The sequence below is a fragment of the Paroedura picta genome, chromosome 3, assembly GCF_049243985.1.
Source record: "Paroedura picta isolate Pp20150507F chromosome 3, Ppicta_v3.0, whole genome shotgun sequence".
In the NCBI taxonomy this organism is placed as follows: Eukaryota; Metazoa; Chordata; class Lepidosauria; order Squamata; family Gekkonidae; genus Paroedura; species Paroedura picta.
Genome location: NC_135371.1, coordinates 146,377,631 through 146,400,052, shown reverse-complemented (window position 1 = coordinate 146,400,052; position 22,422 = coordinate 146,377,631). Strand labels below are relative to the sequence as shown.

At 43.1% G+C, this 22,422-nt stretch overlaps 1 protein-coding gene across 4 annotated transcripts in view; it reads left to right on the top strand.

The window, feature by feature from the left end:
- NCKAP5L (NCK associated protein 5 like) overlaps positions 1-22,422 on the top strand; it is a 48,835-nt gene that overhangs the window by 15,077 nt on the left and 11,336 nt on the right. For 2 of the 4 annotated variants that reach the window (XM_077328458.1, XM_077328462.1), the window contains 6 exons: positions 13,202-13,262; positions 14,635-14,739; positions 15,568-15,636; positions 15,727-15,765; positions 17,934-18,047; positions 19,020-19,133. In XM_077328458.1, coding sequence (XP_077184573.1) covers positions 14,638-14,739; positions 15,568-15,636; positions 15,727-15,765; positions 17,934-18,047; positions 19,020-19,133 — 438 coding nt within the window. In that variant the 5' untranslated portion in view covers positions 13,202-13,262; positions 14,635-14,637. Of the gene's footprint in view, positions 1-8,533; positions 8,648-8,667; positions 8,843-13,201; positions 13,263-14,634; positions 14,740-15,567; positions 15,637-15,726; positions 15,766-17,933; positions 18,048-19,019; positions 19,134-22,422 lie in introns of those variants that run through there. The other 2 variants (XM_077328461.1, XM_077328459.1) reach the window with 2 other exon arrangements.

Below are 22,422 nucleotides of genomic sequence, written 5' to 3'. Positions count from 1 at the left end.
AGGCAGTAATTAGGCGGGGTCTGGCATTAGTGCATTCTTGGATGATGCTCCCTTAGGGTTGCCAGGTTCCCACTGATCACCAGTAGGGGATGGGGGATAAGGTTGCCAGGTGGAAGAAGAATTCCTGGAGATTTGGGGATGGAGCCTGGGGAGTCAGAAGCCTCAGTGAGATACAGTGCCGTAGAGTCTGCTCTCCAGAGCACCCAATCCCTCCAGGGGAACTGATCTGTAGTCTGAAGATGACCAGTAATTCCAAAGGATCCCCAGATCCCACCTGGAGGCTGACATCTCTAGGCTCTCCGCTTCTTTGGCAAAGGGGGAGAGCTCAAAACTGCACTCAGAACTGCAAATGCATCTCCATATTTGCTTTTCTTGTGCACACTTCAGGAACTCAATGGGGGGATCATGTCAATGTGCTGAAATCATCTGTAATAAACCTTCAAAACGACTCGAGTGTGTGGGTTACAGTAATTGTCTGAATAGGGCATCTACACTTACCAGATTATTCCTGAAAGAGGTTCTCCTACAATGCAGTTCTTATCCCTTTCCTTCTGTCACTTTGTTCTCTCTTCAGTAATTCTACATTTATTCCTGTAGGAATAATCTAGACTGATCACATAATTTTGCATGCATTCATTATTCCCATTCCTTAAAACTGTGTTGTCTTTCCTGCTGCAAAATTTGTGGACAAACAATCTGTGATTACTGTCCACTAGGACTTTTTAAATGTTTCCCAGATAAATTGCAGAATATCTAAAGAGTAAACAAACAAACAAACAAAAACATGTTGCTTCTCTCTAAGTTCTCTGTCCTCCATTTCTTGTTCCTCTTCCACCCGTGTTGGATAACAAATGTCTTCCTTTTTGCACCACTGCTTTGGGCCAAAGAAGTGTTTAGGGTTATTCTGAATCCTGCTCAAAGCAACAAAATCATCTGGTTCCAATTATCCTGCCACTCCCCCTCCCCACTACCCTTCTACATATTTTCCCTATCCAATCTGGTTGCTGAGACACACCCTTCAGTACAAGTGCCAGAGGCACCTTGTGAATCAGGCCTTTGTAGGGAGGGAAAAAACATTAGAGGCATGCAAATAGGATGGCTGCCTAGTACAGCTGAGCTCCAGGGGGCAGACAATGGTGTGTAGACTACATTTTGGGGGGTGGGGGAGGTGGGACACATGGTGGCACAGTTCCGCATCTTTTTCATTTTCTTGGATTTCTCTGTGGGTATGTACAGTATTAGGGGGAAATTTTTAAATTTATGCTCTGCTCCTTGTGTTTGCCCTACCTCCCTGATTTTCTTCTTCTTAGTCCCTCTCATTTATATTATAACAAAAGTGTTTGAAGGAAACTAGAAGACTTGGCTTAGTTAAGAGATTTCTGGAGAAAGGGGCAGCAGCACACAACTTGAAGAATAAGGTATCCTACTCTAAGTATCTCAGAACTGTTGATTTAAGGTTTTTTCAGGAGACACGCCAACATTTTTATTTTATTTTCCTTTTTCTTAATTAAATTTTTATTATTTTAGCACAGCTTACAGGAAAGTGGGGGGGGGGGGAAGCACAGCAAAAGAATAAAGAACATCTTACATCACTAACATTATGTTATATGCTTGGGCTAGGAATGGATGATATAGATCCAGGTAGTGCTGCTTAGGAAAGGGGAGCTGTGTTAATTCTGTCTCTGAAGCCATCCTGCTAAGAAATGAGCCCTGTGCTTTTTCGACCAAGATGTACCATTTTTAATGAGGGAAGCAGCACAGGGATGAAGAATTAACAGCGCCTGTAGCTCAGGCTTTGCTAAGTGCTGTCTTCTAAGGCCAAAGAAAGCCAAGGCCTACATGGGCAATAAGATGACTCATATAAAGATACAGAGCATACATATTTTAAAAAAACAACTAGCACATGGCAGGGGACTCAAGTCCATCCTATCCCCCTCCGTGTGCTAATATTTTGCTTGTGGGGACTTGTTTGCATAGGGAAAGTCTCATCATACAGCAAGCATCCCTAGAGCAGGCCGAGCATGTTGAAGAAGTTCAACCCTGTCTTCTCCGTAGTCCTCCCCTGTTCATTCTACATTGCTATGGATGTCTTATGCAGTGGTGGGATGATAGAAGTTCTGTCATCTCTAGTATCACCTTTTTGATGTTAACTGATGAATCAATTGATAGATATCATGGCCAATCCCAGCATTAAAATAATATCAGAGGAGCTTATTATTAATCCCGTTATTGCTCATCCTGGTTGAAGTAGAAGGACCCTTCTTTCAGTTATGTTAGCTGATAATAATCAGAAGCTGACATGGAAGGTTGCCAAGTTAGGATGACTGGCCTATTGAATTAGGAGAGTCCGTAGGGAACACAGTTAGGGTTGTACTTCATTTAATCTTAAATATATGGCAAAAATTTATGAAGGTTTTATGAAAAAACACAACTGTTTTGTAATGTTGTAGGCCAGATTGTATTGCATAGTCTATTTTGTTTTCTATTGTATGACTCAATTTTTAATTACTGTGTTTATTTTATTTTCTTTTTTTTCCATTAAGATTTATTTCATTGGGATTTGGTTAAACATAGATTGTAATTCACCAGAGCAAAGGGATAGGGATGAGGAGATCTTACCAGCAAAACTGACAAGTACATAATATTCCTAGGCGTCGGCTTCAACCTTCAGGAATTTGTGATATGTGTTAAACTGATACCAGCTCTGTCCAGGGCTGAATATGCTGAGTTTCTAGACCAGGGGTAGTCAAACTGCGGCCCTCCAGACGTCCACGGACCACAATTCCCATGAGCCCCCGCCAACAAATGCTGGCAGGGGCTCATGGGAACTGCAGCCCACGGACATCTGGAGGGCCACAGCCCGGCTACCCCTGTTCTAGACACTACATTTTTCATCCCTCCAGAAAGGAGTCCAGGGTAGCTCATCTAAATCCAGATGAGCTGCAGTTTTTCTGGTCTTATCCATCTGGATTTAGATAAATAAGGAAGATGGAAATCACTTCTAAGTAAGAATATTTTTAAGTAAGAATATATTTTAATAAATTATCTCCATCCTACAAAAAATGCCACATTTAGCGCTGATTTTTAAAAACATATAAAAACTCTCTTATATAAATCTTTCAAAAACACTAACTTACAAATTTACAAAATTCAACAAAATTCAGCATTACCGGCTTCAAGCATTATAAGTTACAAGATTCAGATTTTCATCAGCCGCACAGTTTTTTAGATAGCATCTCTCACCTCCTTATTTAATTGGCATTTTGCAGCCCTCCAGCCACAGCTACCATCTACACCAAACATGTACAGGTTTTCATTGTCTGTCATAGGCAGACATGCTTTATAACCATTACACTATGTTCCCTACTGTCCTGTCTGTTGTTGTTGTTACGTGCGAAGTCGTGTCCGACCCATCACGACCCCATGGACAATGATCCTCCAGGCCTTCCTGTCCTCTACCATTCCCCGGAGTTAGCTGAAAACTCTATGGACAGTTCCAATAGGCATAACTCCTGTCGACTGTTCCTTTTTTCATGCCCTTAAGTACTTACGGTCTTCTTACTTAATTCCTGTTTCTTATTAGTGTTTTTATCTCAAGAAGCGCAATACCTATAATAAATTTAGTTCAGGTGGTCAAACAAAGAGATGTGATCCTTTAGAATGGGTAGGAAACTAGAAGTTCAGCATTAAGAACCTTTTCCTGGATGTAAATCCCATTGAGTTGACCTGAGTAGGATTCAGGGGTAGTCAACCCGTGGCCCCCCAGATGTCCATGAACCACAATTCCCATGAGCCCCTGCCAGCAAACATTGGCAGGGGCTCATGGGAACTGCAGTCCACGGACACATGGAGGACCTGCAGGACATTCTTAGGATATGGTCAATGACGATAATACTAAACATATATATTTGAGTGGTGAGACCTGTGGGATGGGTCTGCAATACTCAGAAAAGTTAGAGTGTTTAATTAAGCTATTGTGTTCAGCAAAGTGCTGCTATCTACTGAGTGCATATAAGCTAAAAGCAACAAAGAAAGCACAGAACTCTGGTTGTGCTATTAAACGAATATAACAACTGTCATATAACAACTTCATTCTGGACAGAAAAAGTAAGAAGAACGTCCCTAATTTAACTGAGCTAGTTGGATGGGAAGAGATGCAGTAGGCATCTCTTCACCCACCATGCTACAAGCAGGGATGAGAGAGAGGAGAAAGAAAAAACAGGTAAGAGGAAGTTGTCCCTAAGAGACTCAGTCTAGCCTCAAAAGGGCATCACCAGAGAGATCAGGTGAGTGGTCAGCATTCCTATTTATCTTGCTGACTCGATGCTAAGGAATCTCCTCCTCTTGCAGGCGGAGGCAAGAGACATCACACAACTTCCAACACTCTCTCTTGATGACTCTTTGGTTTATTTTGTATCATCAGTTCTTCAAATCTGGGTTTTGGCAGTGGTTTGGTCACCACATCTGCTAGCATCTCAGTTGTTGGGCAGTAAATCAGTTCAATGATCCCAGCTTTCTTCAGATTTCATACTAGATGGTACTTTATATCAATGTGTTCGGTATGTTTCTGCACACTTTCTCATTTAGACAGATGATGCAGCTTGGGTTGTCTAAAATAAAGTGGCTTTGAATCTTTCCTTACAATTTCAAAAGGCACCCTCCTACGTGAGGCCAATGAGCAGAGACAACCAGTGGCACAAAAAAAAGGAAAGAAAATAAAATATCTCAGCAATCTGCTTTTTCTCATTAGTATGCAGAGTTATATTCTGAAATTTGGAGGAGAAAAATAGGATCAAGAAGGTATATGCAGAGTGCAGATACTGAATGTGAATTAAAGGGATATCAGCTTCAGTTCAGTGACAATCAAAATTAAGCTGTGCATGCAGAAAGGGCCATAGTGGGAGAGGCAGTCCTGCAGATACGATGATCCCAGATGGGGTAATAATATTGGTTGTATCTTTTAGTTCCTGATTGTATGTATGTATTTTGCAATTTATATCCCAATGCTCTCTGTAAACTGGCTTGTGGTGGATCACACTAAAAACCCCAATATAATACAATATTAACGCGTTAAAACACCCATTAAAAATCCTTATGGTGGTTACTAAAAGTTTAAAACCGGTCACAGGGGGCGCCCTGAGCACCAAACCAACTCCCACAGCGATGGCTGGATAATGTGGGGGGGCGGGTCCAGTCTCGCAATTCATTCTTCTCTCATCCAGGGGGGTATCAGGTCTTCCTGGGTTGGCCTCAACCATAGACATGGCAGAAGAGCTCCATCTTACAGGCCCTGCAGAACAACCTGGAACCATTTCCAGTGGCCATTCTGTGTGCGTCTTCCCTGCAATCTTCTGTTCTCTAAAGATCTTCTCTCCTCTACAGGATAAGAAGAATTATTAGTAGGATATATGACTTTCTCCTACTCTAGGACTTTCAAACTGTGTTCCAGGAATCTCTGGATCTCTCAGAAGCTTACCAGGGATTCTTCAACATGGAAAACTATTAGGACAGGTACATTTCTCTGGAAGTCAGAGTATCTCCATCAGGATTTCTTGCAACACGAGGATGAGGAGAATTGGGTCTAAGGTGTGTGTCCTACACTCACCTGAGGTCCAGGCGGTATAGCCAGCTCTCCCTATGAATCTTGTCTGTCCTTTAAAGAACCTCCTTCGATTATTTGCACTGTACAGGGGTTCCATGGCAAATCCCCAAGGGTTTCCTTGGTGAATAAACTGATGGAGAAAATATTTTCTGAAAATGCAGATTTTGAGAATTACTGTTGTCATGTGTCTGCCAAGGTCTCAAACACTTTTAAGGTTAATTGCTCTTATCTGACTAGTTCTCACCAAATTGGGATGCTGTGAGGCAAAACCGGCTTTCATAACACTGCCATTGTTAGAGAAACAGTCTTTATCTGTGGGTTTTTCAAAATGCTCTTAGTATAATAGTGAGGGACCAACCAACTAGATAAGCATGGTGGAACTGCTCCCTTGTTTTCAAAGCAGATGCTGCCCTCCCATCTCTACATTGTACTGGGTCTGGGTGACATCTGATTTACTGTCATGTTAAATGCTAAGATAAGCATATCCTTAAAAGACAACCACACTCTTGAGAAACTAGCACTAAAATTTGAAGGTCTAATCAAGACAAAATATATAGTGTTTCTCTCAGTGGAATCAGTGAATCATGGTGTGTTTTAACTTCCTGGGATTGCTCTCCAAATTGCTGTATCTAAAAACGAGAGCGAGGTCTTCAATAACAGTGTTGTGCCTGTATTGATTGTGTTCACTAGCCCTGGTAATGGATGACCTATAAATCTGCCTCATGACTGTGAGGTATGATAAGATAGCTAGTACTGATTTTCCTTAGACTGGTATGAAACTAGTCTTTGCCAAAATGGCAGAAACCATTCTGAAATGGCCTATGGCTCAGTGGCAGAGCATCTGCTTTACATGCAGCTGGCCTCAGGTTCAGCCCTTTGCGCTTTAAGCTAAAAGAACCAGATGTGTTTAAAGTGCCATTGAGCCACAGCCAACTTATGGTAACCCTCCATATGAGATGTTCAGAGGAAGTTTGCCGTTGCCTTCTTTGGTGGTCTCCCATCCAAATACTATCCAGAGTTGGCCTTGTTTAGCTTCTGAGATCTAATGAGATCAGTCTAGCCTGGACCATCCAGGTCAGAGCAATCAGATAGTAGGTGATATCAAAGAGCTCTGCCTGTCACCCTGGAGACTCTCTGCTAGTCCAAGTACATAGTATTGACCTTGGTAAACCAAGGGAGATCCATATATTCAAGGTCTCTTCAAACTGGAAGATCTTCACACGCTAGTTCCAGCTTCAAAGAGACCTACAATGCTAGCACCAGCCTTGCAGGCAAAAGCAGACAAACTCTGAGAAAGTAAGAGAGCTCTTACTCTCAGAGGATCAGTGTGTGACAATAGGAAACAAGCTTGTTTTATGTAGCAGTAGGGAAACAGGAACACCCATTGCTCTTGGGAGAAGTCTTATGTGGCTTTGTTGTTTTCAGTTACAACAGGAGTAAAAACTATTTTGTTTTAATTGGTTCTGTGGATTTCAGTGGAGCAAATATGTGAATGTTTGGTTAATTCTGTATAATTATTTTCTTGCTTTATATTGTTTTGAATTTTATATTGTAACTTTTTATCATTGTAAGCTGACTAGAAGATGTTTGATGGCAAAAGAAGGATATACTATATAACTGTAAACAATCACATAGAAAGCTGGCTATTATGTATGTTAGTAGTTCTCTCAAATAAACCTTATTTCTAATCTCCATATGATATGGAACTGTTGGCCAGATTATATATTAAGAATTCTTTTGTCTAATTAAGGTGTTATACATTCCTATTTGGAATTACTTATACTGATCTAATAGTGAGAGGACAACCACTGAGGAAAAGTTTGAAAATGGGACACATCTAGAGACTGTTTTGGTTGGAACCTTCACATTAAATGAAAAGAAAAACGGAGACAAGTTTTTCAATTTGTATAGCTTTATTTGCAAAGACATATTCTGTAAAAATATTGATATTGTTACTTTACTGTAAGCCTAAGAGACAGATTTACTTTTCTGCTCAGTGGACACCAAATTATGGCTACTGATTTTCTGAAGGTGTTACATTAGTTTAGGGAAGCTTGGATGATTGTTATTTGCAATAATTACTGGTGTTAATTGTTTGTTTTCTTTATCTTGCACATTTTGAGCTTTGCACAGAAATGTCATATGCACACTCTTACATTTAATTCCTTTTTGACACCACCATTTTCTCTATGTCTGTATGTGTATATATATAAACTGATAACTGAGGGTATACCATGTATGTGATGATGTCTGTACCCAGGAACACTCTTTTGCTTCAATAAATCTATTAGCCTTTTATCCATCAAAATTTTATTTAATATTTACAATAGCATTAAAAAGTTAAAATGTTACTATAAACTGCAGAACATATGGTTATGAAATGAAGTTTATACAAGATGTTTTAAAAACTGTAGAAGTTCAAAATGGCTGTCCTCGTGGATTTTGCCAAAATCTTGTGTGTATGCAATGAGAGATTGTGATCTATGAAGATGCCTCGAAGCAGAAAAACTTAATTTTGATGCCAAGTATTCTCAAGTGCATTTGTATATCATTAACCTACAAATAAGGAATGGGAAGATCTCTGTATCCTGAAATAAAATACCAGTGACTGAGTGTGCGTGTTTGTGGGTGAATAATCTTCAACCCCCCGCCAAATATGTTCCAACCCTGATAAGCTTGTATATCCAGACCAACAATTTGCAGGCTTTAAATTTGTGGTGGGAAATCCCTATAGCATGCAAACTGGTTCCCCAAGGATTAGATTTTTTTTTTGGGGGGGGGGGGAAGTGAGCATGTAATTTTCTACTATTGGCAAGGGGTCATTTTGATGCTCCTGTTTATTGGGGGGGGGGTTGTTCTTAACGAGGTCGAATGGGAGTAAACCCACACCATCCCCACCACCCCGGCGGGGCGAGCGCTACAGCCTTGTTGTGAAACGTGTAAAGCCGACACGCGCGGCAGGCCGTGGGGAGAGGAGAAAGGGTCCGAGCAGCGATGAGCCGAGCTGAGCTGAGGTGGGGGACGGATGAGGCGGAGCTCAGATTGGTGAGTTTCCTCCTGCTGCCGCTGCCGCCTCGCTCTCCTCCTCCTCCTCCTCCTCCTCCCAACAATAGCAGGCCCCGAGTCGGGCCGTGAGGGCGGGAGGATGCGCCAAGGGGACCGAGGCCTCTCTCGCGGAGACGGCGCCCAGCGCGATCCCCACCCCACCTGTATCCCTGGGCCGCCTGCGGGGCCGAGAGGGTAAGGCGCTGCTGGGTGTGTGTGTGTGTAAGGAGAGTGGGGGTGGGGGGGGGGTGCAAGATAGCACGTTTGTGGATGAACAAGGGGTGACTTAGAGGAGAATGGCTGCTGGGAGGGTGGGGAGCGTCGGGGGCTTCTGAGGCGCTGGGGCTGACTGCAGATTCGAAGGGGGTGGCCTTTCGGAGGAATCGGAGATTTGGGGAGGTCAGTAGATGTGGCATTCTCCCCCTCGACTGTGATCTGTGTAGCCCTTGAGATCTGGAAGCTTGCTCCGGCTCTCGGCCGGGGTTTGTGATGTCTGCTGTGCAGAGGCTTTGTGGCAGAGGATGTGCGTGAGAAAGACACTTTCCAGTCAGTTTGGTTATGGTAGTAGGTGTGTGTGTGTGTGTGTGTGAGAGAGAGACCCTTATTATGTTTTAAAGCACTGGGGTCATCCGTGTGGCTACCAGAGGAGAATGATGTGCTTGGGCAATATTACCAGAATAGGTTGGAGGGCTAACGGAGTGTGGCAGGCACCTTCCCGGTCTGCTTTGCTTTTATGTTTATGTTTTGGTTTGATTTGATTGACACACGCACACACAGGGTGCGTGGAGAAGAGTGATCTGCTGCAGAAGGGGGAGACAGGTGGGCCTAAGTATCCTCTCCCCCCCCTCCAGTGTGTTATCTCCTGAAGCTGCTTTTCACACTTAAGCAGGGCTCAGACCTAACAGCCCATCCTGGATGTCTCTGCATTCCTTGTGGTTCACTGAGCTGTGGTTAGTCTCTTTGTGCTTAGCATGTAGACGTTGGCACTACCCAGCAGCCCCCCCCCCCCCATAACAGGAATGCCGCCAAGGAAACACAGTCTTCCCAACATGCTGCTTTGGAATTGGCTCAATACCCTTGGCTGCTAACTAGCCTGGAGGGTCGTGCTAGACCTTGGCACTGCTGGTATGTGCACAGGAATGCTGGCGGGCACGCAGCACGGCTGCCAGTGCTAAAGCTGATTAAGAAGGGATCTGCTTGACAGACAGGGGTAGCGGCTGCAAGAAACGCAAGGAACTCCTCTAAGAGATGGGTGGGGTGGGGTGGGGTGGGGGTGAGGCTGGGCAGAGGGTTAACAGGGAGCACCCTTTTGTAGGAGGAACATAGCCTGCCCTTCCAGAGGAGAATCTTTGATGCTGTTTATTGGAGCATCTCAAATCAACCATTGACCGAAACTTCCCAACTGCCACATTTAATTAAGACCCTCCTTGTGTGGCGCTGAGGAAACCAGAGATGCAAAAGGAGTGGATTTTGAAAGACAACCAAGGGAAGGCCTTGGGAATAAGACAGATTCATCCTTTCTGCTCTCTGCCTCATTCATTCCAATTCCCTTCCCAAAACTGGGGATGGTCTGATGACTAAGGGCTGATCCGGGGTTCAGTCTGGGGAATCAATGTTAGTTCCTGGGATCATCTTTGGAATTCATGAAGTATTCCAAGCATGCACAGAGTGCCTTTCCTTCATCACTGAGTAATCACTGGTACCGCTCATGCATCTAGGATCAGGGTGGCCATAAAGGCATTTAAGTAAGAGAGTATGGGTTGGTTTCCTGGTTTCCTTCTCTGTTTTACCCATCATACCTCTCCCCTTGGTAGAGGGTCTATGGCTTACTGTTAGATCATCTGCTGAGAAGGTGCCGGGTTTCCTCCTCCACATTCCAATGAAAAGGATCAGATGGTAGGTGATATGAATGACCTCTGCCTGAGACCAGGGAGAGCCACTGCCAGTCTGAGTAGTCTGATACAGTATTAAATAGTGGGTTTAGTACAGCGTGGAGTCACTCATGGGGTGAAACATTAACCCTTTATTTAAGATCACACCAGAAAACTGAACTCAACAGCCCACCACCCAAACTTATATACAGCCCCAGGTTCCTGCCAAAGCCTATGATTGGCCCTGGGTGAATTCCCCAGGTTCAAACTGATTGGACCATTTAAAATAGCCAGTAGCAGGACGGACCCTGTGTGCTGACCAATCTCAGTACAAAAGTCCCTGCTGTTTTGAATCTGCCACACTGCATAGACACCCATACAGTATAAGGCAACTGCTTCCTAACCATCTATTCAAACCTATTGTGACTTTCTTCTCCATCAAATTAGGAATGTAACCTACAAGTTTACATTGCTCTTTGCGATAATTGCATGCAAAAGATATGCTCATGCTGTTTTTAAAGTGGAAGTATTTAGTAGTGAACCTTGTACTACCACAAGCGATGCGTTTTTGTAAGGAGATTAATTCTGGGTGTTCCTTTATGACTGCATCAAGGTCTGGGAAGCTATGACATATCCTCTTGAAATTAGGAGAAGGTAGAAATGGGATGCTACATGTTATGAATGATATTTTGATTAGTTGGTTGGTTTAGGACTATTGGCTTTAAAGTTGTTGGTACTGAAGCACACCAAAGGGTCAAACTGTTGCTTGATCACAGAATACTCAGAAAAGCCAAACCAATTGCAGCAAGAAACACTGAGTGATCTTCCCCGCCTGTGTATTGTACTGCTAAAGACAGACAGTGTGGTAGAGGTTGTTTCAGAGTGCCTCAGCCTCCCTGAAAATGCACACAAGTTTTGATGCCATGGAGCAAGATTTTCTCGGGCTGGCATATAGTCTCTAAGGTTGTAGTAAATTAGGAAGTGGAGGAGCTGGCTGTGCCAGAGATCAATATGCTCATATTTACGGACTCATTTTTATAAGCAACTTAAAAGTGTTTGTGACTATTGTAGGCCAGGGGAGGGGTAAGGCGAAGGATGCAGAGAGAGCACACACCACTTTAAACTGTTTTTAAAAGGATCATTATCTGAAAGAAGGGGCCAGAAGAGCTGATTTACTGGTCCATCTACATGTGCAGGACAAGTTACAAAGCTGGGTTCATACTGCAGGTGATGGACCTGTTAGGATCCTTTATTCAGTGATATGGTAGATGTTTTTCTCCAACTAAGAGATCTCACATTATTTTCATATAACTTGGTGACCTGCAGTTTCCTCCTGAGAAGATGAGTTTGTTCAGCTATTCGTGGCTGTAAGGAGATAACTTGTTGGTTGTAAAGAGACTGCTTTTTCCAAGCTGGGCAGAGGTTGGATCACGACATTGTTATCATAAATGTTCAAAGTGCACTTGGATATCTATAAATCAGCTTGATAATGCATCAACTTTGTGTTCAGGTTTTGCCTTTATCATGATTTCTACTCTGTTGTGTGGGGCAGCCCTGCTTTGGGCTGCTGGATCACAGGAAATGTAAGAGCTTCAAGATCTGCAGCAAAGTTAAGATAATTTCCAGTTACAGAAGTATGATGTGAGATTCTTCAAGTTAAATTAATGGGTGGAAAGAAATCGGTACTCAACAGGCTCTAGTGGAAGCCTTTAGCTTAGGGTACCTGTGCATAGTGGGTTATTTTTTTAAATGATGTTGTGCTCTCCCCCCCCCCACACTCTGGCCTTTGATTGATTGATTGATTGATTGATTGATTGATTGATTGATTCATTCATTCATTCATTCATTCATTCATTCATTCATTCATTTGGCTTATATACCGCCCCCCGCTGTGAAGTCTCCTAGAACAGACATGTGTTCTGAAAATCAGTTCCTTGTTGTCTCTGTTTGCACCTTGTCCTAGTAGGGGTCTTTCATAGATATAGATTACCTTTAATGCCATGCAGGGGGGTTGGCATGTTTCCCTAATCAAGATTTGTTTCTGTTCAAAGTTCTTTTAAAATCTTTTCCATGATAGGAAGAAGTTGGCCTTGTGATTGACGCAAGGACTAGCCAATCATTAATATGCAAAGCCCTACTTTGTTGAGAGGGAAGATAGCTAATTGACACAAGAGCTTGGTCGGTCAGTGTTGTGTAAATCCAACTATATCCCAAGCCAAGAAGAACCGGGTTCTCTCTAGGCTTGATCCAGCAAGAAGGCTAAACCTTGAGCCAGTCACTTTCCTTCAGCCAAACTCAACTCCCACCCATTCAGGAAACCCTCCCAGGGCCATCAAGAAACCCCAGGGTTTCACTAAACCGTGGTTGAGAAAGCCTGCCCTAGGCTTGGATTTGGGTATTCAGACTCCTCCGGGAAAAGGCACAAGAATCATGAAGTAGCACAAAGCTCAAAAACTCTGGCTGCTGCTTGGTAACTAATCAGTAGAAGAAGATGGGGACCACATCAGGGATGAATCTGAGATAAAAATACTTGACTGCTGCTTTCTGTAGCTATTGCTTTCCACCCTGAATGCCTGATGAACCTCTTTAAGGCTGCAGTTCATGGCTGGGCACCTTAGCAGTAAATGAAGACAGCACCTTTTTAACATTTTAAAAACCCTGTTTGTTTTTTCTTCTCTTTCAGGTAGGCACGACTAAGGAAGGCTTGGTGAACTGGCCAGTCATCGTGACTGCTCTAGGAAGAGGTAAGGGAAAGATTGAACCAGGGTGAGGGCAAAGCAAATCTGACATCACTGTCCTTTCTATTGGCAGCTTCTTGCACAAGCAGAAGAAGAGAAAAAGTGCCCTGCTGGATCAGACCAGTGGTCTGTCTTGTCCAGCATCCAGTTTTACCCAGGGGCCAAGCAGCTACTGATGGTCCAACAGATGGGGCCCAGAGGGCAGCCCTTCCTCTCCTTTTGCCTCCACATGTCCTTGCAACCAAAACGAGTGCTGCAAGAGTGGTGCTACTTGTGGATGGTTCAGATTTGCCTCCTCCTACAACTGGGCTGAGTTCAGCATGCATGTGAATGGGTCTGCTAACTGTGTAGCTGAAAGATGCCAGAGAGTTTGGAGTTTACTCTTTATGTGGAACAGTGGCCGGTTAAGAACAGAGCAGCAGCCAGGTGCTGGGCAGAGCTGTGAGCATCACTGTGTGTATGGGGAGGCTAGCAGCAGCTACTTGCAATGCCAAGAATGTGAGCAGATGAAACTGCCTGATAATGAGTCAGGCTCCTGGTCCACCTGCCCCAGTACTGCCTAGCATGTTTCATAGCAGCTCTCCGAAGTTTTGGGCAGAGGGCTTGCCAGGTAGAAGCAGCTCTAATAGCAAGACAAGGAGAGATACTAAGGATGAGCTTGCATGCATCTTGCTATCCTCTGAGGAGCTCAGGGTGGCATACATTATCCTGTTTCTTTCCTCCTGGTCGAGCTGTGTTCATTATGGAGTTATGGCCCCTTCTCAGTGGCATAGTTCACTTAAAATGTTGGTCAGCATACCTTAGACAGCTGAGTTGCTTTTTAAAAAGTAATGTACATTCTAGCCAACATTGCTTTTTCTTGGAGTTTCAGATAATGTCGACATGCTAAGGTTCTGTGTGGAAAACAGCCCAAGCATCTCAAGAATGCTCACTGAACCATTAATGCACCACTTTCATAGCAGAATAGGAACCCATTGAGTTTCGACTCCTGTCCCCTTCCCCCTCCTAAAGTCACAAGAGGGCTGCACAAATCTCTGCTGATTGTAAATTGAAGATTTGGGGTTTGGAAGGGAGATTCTGGTTGGCCAGGACACCTCTGGCCCTGTAAGCCTGTTGAGAGTGCCTGGAAATCATATTCAAGGAGTGCAACAAACTGCAGAGTGGGGCATAAAGGAAGAGGAGAAAAAAGTGGCCAAGGGGTGAAAAAAATTGCTCTCTGCTCTGCAGCTTGGATTGCATATACACCAGGTGCAAATGTGTGCCACTGCAGTAGCAGCTAATGGGGCAGGATTGGGCAAGAATGCAGTCCACTCTAACTATTAGGGTCATCTTAGCCTGCTGTTCCTGAAGAAACCTCTATTTTCTGTTTATCTTGAAGGAAATGATGTCTGAAACGAAGCTACCGGGTGAGAAAAAGCCCGATGGAGACAGCAGTGAGCCTCTGACTACCCAAGAGCTGCTGCAGAGACTTCGTGAGCTGGAGGTAGGGGGATCCTCTGGCTCTGAAAGTTCAGTCCTCTTCAGGACAACTTGAGAGTTGGACCCACAGAGTTCCAATATGTCTTGTCCTTACAATTTCAAAGAAACTCAGTGGGAGTAGGTCTTCTACACATAGAATTGCTGTGACTTCGGCAGGAGGAGAAACTGCACTCATTGACTTTTTGCTCATCATCCAGGAAAAGGTTGCCAGCGTTTTTTTTTTTCTTTTTCTCCCAGGGGTAGAATTTATAGGGACCAAACCAAATTTATAGGCCCCAACACATAGTGAGAAGGACAGCTGCACCAGGTCCTCAGTTTGTCAGAGTGCTTGGGAAAGTAGATTCAGCTGGGGTCACACACTCTTCTGAGAGAGGGGCTGGTTTCTTACCTGGGCTGGCACCACAGTCTGATCCAAGCCTGCTGCTCCAGCCTCTTGCTGCAAGACAGGATTGCCTGATCCCCAGCCCCAAACCACAGTGTGTCACATGCAGGGAACATGTTCTCCAGCCAGTAAGTGAAACTGTGTGGATCCCTCATATATCTTCTCTTTGGTTGTTTTGCTGGCTGGCATCTTGGCTTTTGGGGGCCAAGTACAGAGGACCAAGAGAACAGACTTGGCCTTGTTCTTAAGGCTGCTGACCCACTGATCTGTCTAGGAAGAGTCTTAATGATGCCGTAATACTTCAGTGAAAAAATTGCCCTGAATGGCAAGGAATCTGAGTTGGGGAGAGAAAGGAAACATTACTCTCAGCAGTCCCCGTGCCCTGCCAGAAGAGGATACGGAGATACTTTTCTTCTTGATCTCATGGGTTGTCCTATTTTGTATTCGCAGACGGAGAATGCAGTTCTGGCACAAGCCAACGAGAACCAGCGGGAGACCTATGAACGTTGCTTGGATGAGGTATTGCCTCCCCCTCCTTGGCTGTCCTCTGGGGGTAGAAGCCTTCCTGGGGGTCCTGAAGAGGTTTGACTGACTTCTGTTCTTCTACAGGTAGCGAATCATGTGGTGCAAGCCTTGTTGAACCAAAAGGTGAGTTGCTCTCCTGGATAAGCTACGTGCATATGCGCACCCCTCCCTCCCAGAGGTCCTTTGACTAAACAAGAGAAAGGGAGAGGCTCCTGGCTGATAATTCCTGTGTCCAATCTCTGCACCATTCAGCACTGACTCCTTCAGAAGGGCATCCTCATTGAAAATGGGGCATCTGCTTTTCTTTTCAGACAAGTTGTTTTTATCCCAGGGCTGCTTCCAATTAGGAATGTAAAAATGCACCCCCCTCCACATCAGCAAGCAATGAGGGAATGAGTGGGAATGCATTCTGCACATCCCTTTTCCCTGCAGTATGGTCTGCTGCCACGCACCCCTCCCCCATTTCTCTCCTGCACATTATGCAGAAACCCACAGCCTGCAACTCTTCCAACTGCACTGCATTGCTACTGTGTGGCTTGGTAAAGCAATGAAATAATCCCTTTAAAAGTCTGAATCATGGAACCCTAATTTAATATGGAGCTTAGCTCTCCCTCTCTCCCATGGTTGTGGCATGGAAGTGTCCGAATGGATGTTCCACCTTCAGCCACCCTGTAAATTCCCCTTTACTTAGGAAACAGTGAGAAAAATGGGGCTCCAGATGACTCCTGTCCAAATGCAGCATTATATGGTCTGGATCTAGACATTCCGGGGGGGGGGGGGGTTGGTTCCTGCTGTTCATTTAGGGGGAAATTCCTTGTGGAAGCATTTCAGTTTAGCTGCTGTCTGTCGTCAAACTTTGGTACAAAACAATTTCCAGATATTTTTGATGGATTCAGTAGGCTTGCAATTCAGCAGTTAATTTCTCTGTACAGTGTGGAAAGGCGGAAGGGTGATATGTATTTATATGTTAAATTTATATTCCAGCTTTCTTCCTTGGTAGAACTCAAAACTTTGTCCATCATGTTCCCAGGAGGTCTCCCATCCATGCATTGACCAGACCCAGACAACAGTTTAGCTTCAACTAGGAGGCTGGATAGTTGGAGGCAGGTGGCGGCAGAGCACCAAGATTTTATCCATGAGAAAACTTTCAAAAGCCTCACAAGAGTCAGTTGAGAATTTGGGGGCCCTTTTTCGTAGGGCTGTGAGAGACCGAATTATTCTAAATAGTTGAGCTGGACATGAGCTAGGGGATGCAAAGGAAGCCATGAAATACTCTCTTTTCATGGCTTTCACTGCCAACTCATAGGCCTTCATAAGAGTCCCATAAGATGTTCTTGATGCTTTGTCGCAAGTCATCTTCCAAACTCACTCTAGATCAGCAGTCCCTGACCTTTCTGAGGTCAGGGACCGTCTCCGGGGGTGAGGGGAGAGCCGATGGCAAACACGCATGCGCGCAGTTGCCGTGCATGCACGTTTTCGCCACCAGGGCCGTGCCTGCCTCTTCCCTTCGTTCTCGCTGTGTGTGGGGGGGAGGCAGGCGCAGCTGCCGGCGACCCGGTACCGGGCCGCAGACCAGGGGTTGATGAACCCTGCTCTAGATATCTCAGCTCCTGTTTCTTTTTGCACAGCTCTCTGGCATACCAGGGTGCCAGTTTAAGGCGGGGCAGAGAGGATGTTGGGGTGTGATCTTGTCGATGGCGGTTGTTAACTGGTGTTGCCAGTCATCGACCAACTCATTGACTGAGTCACCAGGAGGCACTGTTTAGATAGCACTACCAAGGGCTTCATGTATATTATGCTAGTATTACTTCTGAGTTGCATGCTGAGGACGCAGGCCAAGAGATGATGATTTATTAAAGGCACTTTGTAAGCCTGTGGCTGGGTGAGATTAGAACTCATACCCAGTAACTCAGGCCACACATTTTTAGTTACCTGAGGGCAGTTTTAAAGCTTGTGCTCAGTTTCCATTTGGTGCTCTTACACTATTAGGTTTCTGGTGGTTAGGAGATGTCCAGCAGAAGAATCCTAACTAAGAATTCAGGAAAAGCCAATTAATAACACTGGTTTAACTTGCGTTATGTATGTAAAGTAGCTGAACTGAAGTTTTCTTAGAGCAACATTTTATGCAACTTTGAAGCAGAATTTTGAAAGTATACCCCAGAACAACCCTAAACAACCCCTGTTGTCTCAATGCGAGTGGATGTGAAGATAAGGTATAGTGGTGGCACGGAGAAGTCACCCCTGTCACTGGCTTGCACAACTCAACCTGCTGACCTCTGCTGTTTTTTCAGGATCTTCGGGAAGAATGCATCAAGCTAAAAAAGCGGGTCTTTGACCTTGAGAGGCAAAATCAGGCATTGAGTGATCTCTTCCACCAGAAACTGACATCTGGCTCCCTGTCCCAGGTAGGCCTCTTGCCACTTGTCTCCACACTGCTGGAGATTGTACACGAAGATCGCAGGTTCAATCCTCAGCATATCTAGTTCAAAGGATTGGGTTGTAAGGTGATACAGGAGACCCCCGATCTGAGACCCTAGAGCAGCCTTGCTCAACTTTTTTACTTTTGAGAAACCCCTGAAATGTTCTTCAGGCTTCAAGAAACCCTAGAAGTGGTACGATTGTGCAGAATACAGTTGGGAAGCATAGCTGTATATACACCCACCTGGGGCTCCTTCCCTTCCCAGCCCTTCCATCATTGGCCATTAGGGGGGTTGACATTACCATACATGGTCATATCACCTGATAAATGTTTAAAAAATTTAAAAAATATATAGAAAATGAATCAACTCCCCCTTATTCGGAAAAACCCTTCCAGGGCAGTCAAGAAACCCCTGGGTTTCATGAACCCTTGGCTGAGAAAGCCAGCCCTAGAGAGCTACTGCCAGTCTTAGCAGACAACACTGTCCTTGATGGACAAATGGTCTGTCAGTTTTATGTGTTCAAATGCTAATTTACGTGAATTGGGTGATCAGTACCCTCCCCAGAGTGCTGAATAAGAAGAAGAAGAAGAAGAAGAGTTGGTTCTTATATGCCGCTTTTCCCTTCCCGAAGGAGGCTCAAAGCGGCTTACAGTCGCCTTCCCATTCCTCTCCCCACAACAGACACCCTGTGGGGTGGGTGAGGCTGAGAGAGCACTGATATCACTGCCCGGTCAGAACAGTTTTATCAGTGCCGTGGCGAGCCCAAGGTCACCCAGCTGGTTGCATGTGGGGGAGCGCAGAATCGAACCTGGCATGCCAGATTACAAGTCCGCACTCCTAACCACTACACCAAACTGGCTCTGTGTGGTTGAGCCTGCCATTGTGGTTGATTGATGCATCTGTGAGGTTTGATTAGGGTAACAAATTCCATGCTTATGTCAGCTCTTTATCCTTCAGCTACCACCCCATCCTGCTTCCTTGCTCTCGGATCCAGTATCCGGTTCCCAGCCAGAGATGGTAGAGAAACTCCAGGCCTCCCTTCCCCTGGGACGCTGCATTCTGCAGAGAGAGGTAAGTTTTGTGAACCTCTTCTTCCTCTCCACTGTGGTGGATTGCATGCCGGGGAAGAGCTCCCTCTGCAACATCCTTGCAGCTTCCTCTGTTGCACAGTGTCTTATAACAGCTTAGAGAACCAAGGTGTATGATTCCTGATAGCACAGGCAGCACTATTACTTGCTTTGCTGATCAGCCCTGTGGATACCTTGATAGTTCTTTAAGCTTATTCTGAGTTCTCACCTGGATTCTTGAATTTTTTCTGGATTTCCTTCTGAGTCCTTTTCATTCCTGAATGTTTTTTGAATTTCCTTCAGAATATACTGATTGTTCTGAATTCTTTCCTAAAAATGCTGCATTTAACACAACAGTGTCTGGGATAGCCTTTCAAACATTAAAACATTTCTTTGTTCCATTTCATTTTTTGGTGTGTTCCAGTTGCCATTCTACTATTTGCTCTTCTGCTTTTAAAGATATTATACAATACTATATTCACAAGCATGTACTAAATTCACAACTAACTATTTCTACTGTATACTATCAAAAAGCCAAGATATCTAAAGATAATAATATCACATCACACACCTCTATTAAAAATTGAAACAATTATTACTGAAATAGTAAACAGAGGATGAAATCTGTTTTCAATCAACTTTTTATAATGATGCCAACAATAAAATATTTCCATATCTTTAAATCTTTATTATAAAGCAATCAAGGAAATATGAAACGTTTCAGGCAAATCAAACTTGAATAATTACACAGTAACCTGCCTTACTGTATATGTTTATATCTTGCTGTTGAAGAGATAAAGGGAAAGAAAGGGAGGAAATTGATGAAGGACCCAACAATTTAAAGTAATTTTCCAAAAAGATTCCAACATTTCCAAAATTTTCAAAAATTAAAAAATAGAGACAAATGAATGGTAATAAAGATGTTAAAGAATTAAATAGAACAAGATTTAAAAACAAACCCTAAAAAACCACCTGTCTGCCATTAAAATCACTATATAGCAATTCACTCCAGATACAGCAGAGGGCACACAAAAGATGAAAAAGAAAATAGATCAAGATTTTTGCCCAGGAACTTAGTTCTTTATTTCACAATACTTGTTTCCTTAGTTGTTCCAAAGATTCATTCACTTGCTCCAGACTTCAGAATGACAGGGAATAGTCCACTTTCAAAATCTTCTTATAGTTTATCATTGTTAAATGTTAAATGCCTTTTATCCAGAGAATAATGATTCAGCCAGGCTGCCAAGCGCCCTTTAATTCTTTCGCTGCTGCTTCATAATGCTGAACAAGCAGAAAGAAAGAAAGAAAGAAACGTCCCCGGAAATGGCAGGCAATGAGAGGCTTTTAAATTGCAAACCAATAAAAATTTCCGTTAGTCAACATCGTGATAATCCCAAAATCTTCTCAATATGATAAAATGCCAAGATGGCAGAAATTATTTATTTAGAGTTACTTTTTGCAGCTCTGGGGTTGTTTGACAGCTGGGATTGTTTTAAGTGTTGTTAACTGCCTCGAGCCAGCTTGTTGGGAGGGGTGGTATACAAATCCAAATAATAAATAAATAAACAGACAGACAGACAGACAGACAGACAGACAGACAACCGGTTTAAGGCAAGTTGTAACTTTTCTCACAGCCACGTAACATTAATTAGCTCAGAAGGCCTTACTTCTGGAGTGATAATAAATCAACTTACCAGAATACAAAAGCTTCAAAGTCAGAGAGTTGGAATCCTCCTTAAATGCAAAAAAAAGCTGTTACTGTGTACAAGATGATGCTTTAAAGAAAATAATTAGCCAGTATCCAGTAGTTCATCAGTCTAGTTGTTCTATTTAAGTCTTTGTATATAATCCAGTAGGGGAAAAAAGATTTAAAAAGGAGTAGTGTGTGAAGGGGGCCAGCCCTTTCAGCTATTAAGCTGTTTTATCTCAAGAGACTTTGATTCAAAAAGAAACCCAAGTAAGAAATCCACCTGAGATTCACTTATCAGTTCGAAGTCCTCTATATGAGGAGAGGTTTGTGTGTGTAGAGGGAGAAATCTTCCTTCCCCTGATGCTTTTAAGCATCTTCAGCAAGATAAATCTGGACCTATAAAAACAGCTGAGTCAGGGCACTATTACTGTGGAATAAACTTCAGAATCAACTGGATTTTCAGATATTAAAGCAAAATTACAAGATTAAGCAAAAAATCTTGAGAATCAAAAAGAAGCAAAAGGAAAATGAAGCATAAATAGTGATACATGATTTTCAGATTAAGAAAGCTGAGCAAATATATTAAATTCTGGGGAAAAAAGATTTCAATTCATTTCCATCCATTTTTGAGGCATATCAGAAGATTTTGATTGATGAAATTAGAAAATCAAGAACTATTCCAAAATTATATGTATACGAGACTTTCCAGACATTGATCAAATATATAGAATTCAAGCTTCATGCAGAGGAATAAGTTATCACGAGATATATTGATCAATTTTTCACAAAAAACAAGGCACCATATTAAAGCAGCAAAGAGACTCCACTGAAGTTTACAGAGGAAGAAGTGCAAATCTTTCAGGACTTACCATAAAGCATATTAAAAAAATGAAAGACTTTGAATTAATTTCATCCCATTGGTTCTGGTCCGTCCCTCTGGGGCAAGAGAGAACAACTCTGCTCCATCCTCTATATGGCACCCTTTTAAATACTTGAAAATGGTTATCAGAAGTAAAGAGATATCAAAGGTAAAGGGTTCAATGTTCAATGGCCAATGTATTATCAATCAGTTTCAAGATAAAAGAAAGCAATGAATTCAGAAGGAGGGACTTTAAGAGAAAAGAGTTCGAACAGATGACTATAAAGCAAAAGACCATTTACTACAATAGTTATATAAGTTACTTCATAAATTTCATAAATTTGAATCAGAAGAGTAAGTGAAAAAATTATGATTAAATGGATGTAAAATTTTAAAGAGCAAATACCTGTGTCACAATGGGAATATTTATGGGATGAACAAATTAAGTAAATGGCCAGTCAGACGTTGAGAAAACTGGTATGACATGTTTTTCAGATGGTATGTCACTCCTAAGGACATTGAGAAAATATTTATTTATTTATTTATTTCGATTTTTATATTGCCCTTCCCTATGGCTCTGGGCAGTTTACATAAAACATTTTAGAACATTTACATAAAACAATATCAGTATCAATATAGCAATAACAATAACATAACAACTAGAATAACATTTCCTCAACAATAACTTTGATACTCCCCCAGGAGGTTCGACCTATCAGTCTGAGGGGGAGGGGGGGCTTGTAG